Source organism: Austrofundulus limnaeus, unplaced genomic scaffold, assembly GCF_001266775.1.
Source record: "Austrofundulus limnaeus strain Quisiro unplaced genomic scaffold, Austrofundulus_limnaeus-1.0 Scaffold463, whole genome shotgun sequence".
Classification (NCBI taxonomy): Eukaryota; Metazoa; Chordata; class Actinopteri; order Cyprinodontiformes; family Rivulidae; genus Austrofundulus; species Austrofundulus limnaeus.
Window position 1 is genome coordinate 145162 of NW_013952865.1, and position 5175 is coordinate 150336.

The window sequence follows — 5175 nt, forward strand, 5'->3', positions numbered from 1 at the left end:
GTGTAATATCTGCAGAGCAGAACTTACCTTCCACAGCAATTATTTTTAGTTAGCATATAGCTAAAATCTAACCATGGTTATATAATAGCAGCTGCATTCTGACGTGATAAGCTGTGTGATTTATATTCAATTAACGTATGATCTGATTAGTCGACTAATCGAAAAAAATAATCGTGATTAATCGATTATAAAAATAATCGTTTGTGGCAGCCCTAGTGCGCACGATTTTATACATCTGAATTATTTGGTGCGGCGCACTTTTCTAAATTTGTCCGTACGTCAACTTTTAGTGTGAAAGCTACGCAATCCTTTAGTGAGGCCCCAGATGCTTTATGTATCTGATTCAGTACCATACATGAAAAAAACTTGGGACGGGTTAAAAAACTAAACAAACAAAAACAGATTTGTCACGTTCAGACTGTCATAAAAAATGAGGTATGGGTTGCATTTAGGCAAACAAAGATTGGGCTTGTGTCACTATTGTGTGCAGTGTGAACATACCAGATGTGATTCCAGGGACATCGGTACACAACTTGACTTTGACTGACTGCATTTGTCATTCTGCATCCTAATTACTGTCATCTTGGAATATTTTTGTCATTAAAAAAAATCAACTGAAAAAAACTGGTCCTTAAGTATATTTAGTTTTCCTGAGCTCATTATTTTGCCACATGCTGCTACTGAATCTAGACTTCACTTTTCTGCCTTGCAGTGTTTATTATAACCACACCACAATCAGGTTAGATTGTTGCAACATGTTCATTAGTTCATTTATTATTCATGTGTCAGCTAAAGCAGTTCACACCTCCTGAGCAGTATGTCACTCACCTGCCAGTATATCTGTATTCCTGGCTGCTATGGTCTTAATTTTCACAATGCCTGACTCTGCAGCCTACAGGGAAAGGGAGAGAGAGAAAGGAGAAAAAATTTTACTTCAAAATTTGATCCAACTTGTGTCAAGAGGTGGTGGCTGTGCAGCACTGCTGCATTACTAGTGGTGAACACAACAGTTTTTGTAAAGATGGTCAAAAGGGAGAGACAGTCAGAAAGGATGGGTGGTAAAAATGCTCAGACTGAGCTTTAAGATGAGCAGGATGTGCTGCTGGACAGAGATTCCCCCAGAGAGACTGTTCAGGAAGGTTTGTGTGCTAAAAAATAATAGAAAGGGGAGAAAATGAATGTGAAGAGATGGGGTGGGCAGGAGGAAGGGGTGAAATGGAGACATTTATCTTTATCACAAAGACATACCACATGTCACAAAAATCCCAGCAGTCTGTGTCAAACAAACATCCTTTAAATCACTGTTTGTCTTCAACCATTAAAATAACTGAAAGGTGATATTTAGAACCATTGTCATTGTGTGAATCCTACAAAACACACACCTAAGGTGCACAATAGCCGTTTCCACTGACCATGAAAATGCACATATTAGAATTTTGAAAATAAATTTGCTCAATGGAAACACGTCAATTAAAAAAAATTACGTTGAATTAAGATGAGGTGGTTTTTCGGCCGTATCGAAATTGGTGTTTTTCGCAAAACTGCAATGGAAACACTTTTTTCGCATCACGGGAGTCACGTGATCAACAACCGGCTGTTTCTACTGGTGAAAAAGACGATGATGAAGAAGACAACAGGAAGTAGAAGTAGTAGTAATATCACAGAAGTAGTATAAAATAGTAAACTCACTGACTACAATTTCCCAAAAACACAGCATACGTAGCCGCTCCCAAGTAGGGACTTGTCTCTGGAAAGCCTCGATAAAAGACGCCGACGTCTCCTCTGATGATGAGCGCTAGTGTCATGGTAGCAACATGCTATGCGTTTACATCCATCGCCGCCATGTTTGTAATGACTTATCATGAGAACAAACGTATTCACGTGACTTTAATAGCATTTCTTACTTAATGGAAACACTGCAGTTGTGAAACTGTGTTTTTCGACAATAACAGAATATCGACAAAGTTTTGCGCACATTTGCAATGGAAACGCAGCTAATGTCAACACACACACCACATCTGTCCAGCTTGGACACTTTCTTTAAAAACACTTTGCAGTAAAATATACACTCACCGGCCACTTTATTAGGTACACCTGTCCAACTGCTCGTTAACACTTAATTTCTAATCAGCCAATCACATGGCGGCAACTCAGTGCATTTAGGCATGTAGACATGGTCAAGACAATCTCCTGCAGTTCAAACCGAGCATCAGTATGGGGAAGAAAGGTGATTTGAGTGCCTTTGAACGTGGCATGGTTGTTGGTGCCAGAAGGGCTGGTCTGAGTATTTCAGAAACTGCTGATCTACTGGGATTTTCACGCACAACCATCTCTAGGGTTTACAGAGAATGGTCCGAAAAAGAAAAAACATCCAGTGAGCGGCAGTCCTGTGGGCGGAAATGCCTTGTTGATGCCAGAGGTCAGAGGAGAATGGGCAGACTGGTTCGAGCTGATAGAAAGGCAACAGTGACTCAAATAACCACCCGTTACAACCGAGGTAGGCAGAAGAGCATCTCTGAACACACAACATGTCGAACTTTGAGGCAGATGGGCTTCAGCAGCAGAAGACCACACCGGGTGCCACTCCTTTCAGCTAAGAACAGGAAACTGAGGCTACAATTTGCACAAGCTCATCGAAATTGGACAAGAGAAGATTGGAAAAACATTGCCTGGTCTGATGAGTCTCGATTTCTGCTGCGACATTCAGATGGTAGGGTCAGAATTTGGCGTCAACAACATGAAAGCATGGATCCATCCTGCCTTGTATCAACGGTTCAGGCTGGTGGTGGTGTCATGGTGTGGGGAATCTTTTCTTGGCACTCTTTGGGCCCCTTGGTACCAATTGAGCATCGCTGCAACGCCACAGCCTACCTGAGTATTGTTGCTGACCATGTCCATCCCTTTATGACCACAATGTACCCAACATCTGATGGCTACTTTCAGCAGGATAATGCGTCATGTCATAAAGCTGGAATCATCTCAGACTGGTTTCTTGAACATGACAATGAGTTCATTGTACTCAGATGGCCTCCACAGTCACCAGATCTCAATCCAATAGAGCATCTTTGGGATGTGGTGGAACGGGAGATTCGCATCATGGATGTGCAGCCGACAAATCTGCGGCAACTGTGTGATGCCATCATGTCAATATGGACCAAAATCTCTGAGGAATGCTTCCAGCACCTTGTTGAATCTATGCCACGAAGAAYTGAGGCAGTTCTGAAGGCAAAAGGGGGTCCAACCCGTTACTAGCGTGGTGTACCTAATAAAGTGGCCGGTGAGTGTATAGAGTCTGTATTTGAATCTGGTATATGTGATAAATGTGGCCTTATCATCGGTAACAGATTCCCAACAGAAGCAGCAGCCGGTGAACAAATGCGTTCACGTAACTTCATTTCTTGGTTTGGTTGTTAGTTTCACTCACATGTGTTTCAAATTACTGGAGCAGCACATGTCCAACAATGTCGGTAGGCCCCCAATAAATTTATAATTTATCTAAAATTTTCATGTTAATTCTAGTTTATAAAGTGTAAATTTGACATATTTTTGACATTTTTAAACAAAAGATTGCGAAATATGTAATTGAATGTATTTGGATATAACTTGTCGCTTCATGTGAGTCCTGCTTCAGTAGCTGCAGTTTTACACAAATCTTTTTTTTCTCCATTAAATGTTATCAGAAACTGATTCATTGCACAGTAAAAAGTAGTATACTGCTCTGCTGTGACTGCTGGAGACTCGTCCGTGACTCAAAATTGGGAGAAAACAGGAGAACTTTGTGGTGCAACCAGCAGCCAGCTGGGTTTTGGGCATCTTATGTTAAAAAAAAAACAAACAAAACAAAAACATGCTATTCTTATGAGCACAACTAGCAAAACTGTATTTTATGTTTTATGCCATGCAATCACCAGGCATTTAGGTAGGATTTTGGAGAAGGGCATCAACACTTTCAAACAGACCTCCACCAAATTTACGCAAGATTTATGAAATTTAATTAGAAACAGACCGGGATTGGCGATAGTGAACACAACAGCAGCAGCCAGTGCAGCTGTACAATCACTACCCACCTCCTCTATTCAAGCAGGTGCAATTTATTCTTTACGTGCCTTTCTTACTTCTTATGGCTTAATAAAATAATTGCGGTCACCCCATCCGTCGCTTAGGGCGCTGTCACACTATAACGTTTAGACAGCTTCTGTCTACACGTACAAATTTTTGTCCAACATGCTGGCACACGTTGAAGAAGATGGAAAAAAGCATCAATTAGCAACTTCTATGAACGTGATCATACTGCTAACGGTTGCTAATTACTTGAACAGATATAAAACCCATTTGCAAACTAAGTAACCCTACCTTAAACATAATGTACACAAGCTTATAATAAGTAACGTGTCTGGACTTCTGCAACACATGTGTGCAACATTAGTGAAACTTCTGCAGAAGCTCTGCACAGCATGTTGGAGGAAAATGTGACGTTGACAGCAGTCACACAGTGACACAATGTCTACAACGCAATAGAAGTTAGGTGTAAATTTAAGATAACTTACCAACACGTTAATATCAGAGGGTATACATTTTCTTTTCATACGGAGATTACAGCACAGAATTTTGAACATGCTCAAAATTTTCGCCTTACGTGGAACTGTTACTTTAAAAAGTATTTGTATTTCATGTATTATATAACTGCATTTGGCCTGCAGCCATGGATAGATTTTCATTTTGGCCCCCTCGGGGGAAATGTTTGGGCACCCCTGCTCTAAAACATCCTGCTGTGTTGTTTCCCTCTTCACATGAAACGTTCTGGTTACTCAATGAAAATCCTTCAAAATCTTAAGACGTTCCCACTGTATGAGGAAATTTGAGATGTTTGAAAACATTAAATGTGCACAAGAAAGGTGGAGACTGGGTTTAGGGTCCTGAGCTGCCCACCCTCATTAAACCAAACGGATACAGCTGTGAGAAGAATCTGTCTGGTTGTCTCATCAGCAGCCACAGGATGGAGGAGACTGTTGCAGCTGAAGGATGAGCTAAAATGTCCTGATGCATCTCAGTAATCCAGGTAAAAAATCAAAAAGAAAAAAATTGTAAAGGTCTTCTGGACGGGTTCTTCTCTAATGAAACGTTTCGTCTCTCCTCCAAGAGACTTCTTCAGTCTGAGAGTTTCAGGCAAAATTC

General features: G+C 40.9%; 1 protein-coding gene across 2 annotated transcripts in view; it reads right to left on the reverse strand.

Moving 5' to 3' along the window:
- The window catches only part of mon2 (MON2 homolog, regulator of endosome-to-Golgi trafficking), a gene marked incomplete in the record, with an annotated part of 79098 nt that overhangs the window by 66264 nt on the left and 7659 nt on the right, over positions 1-5175 (reverse strand). For both annotated transcript variants that reach the window (XM_014025240.1, XM_014025241.1), the window contains 1 exon segment: positions 829-892. In XM_014025240.1, coding sequence (XP_013880694.1) covers positions 829-892 — 64 coding nt within the window.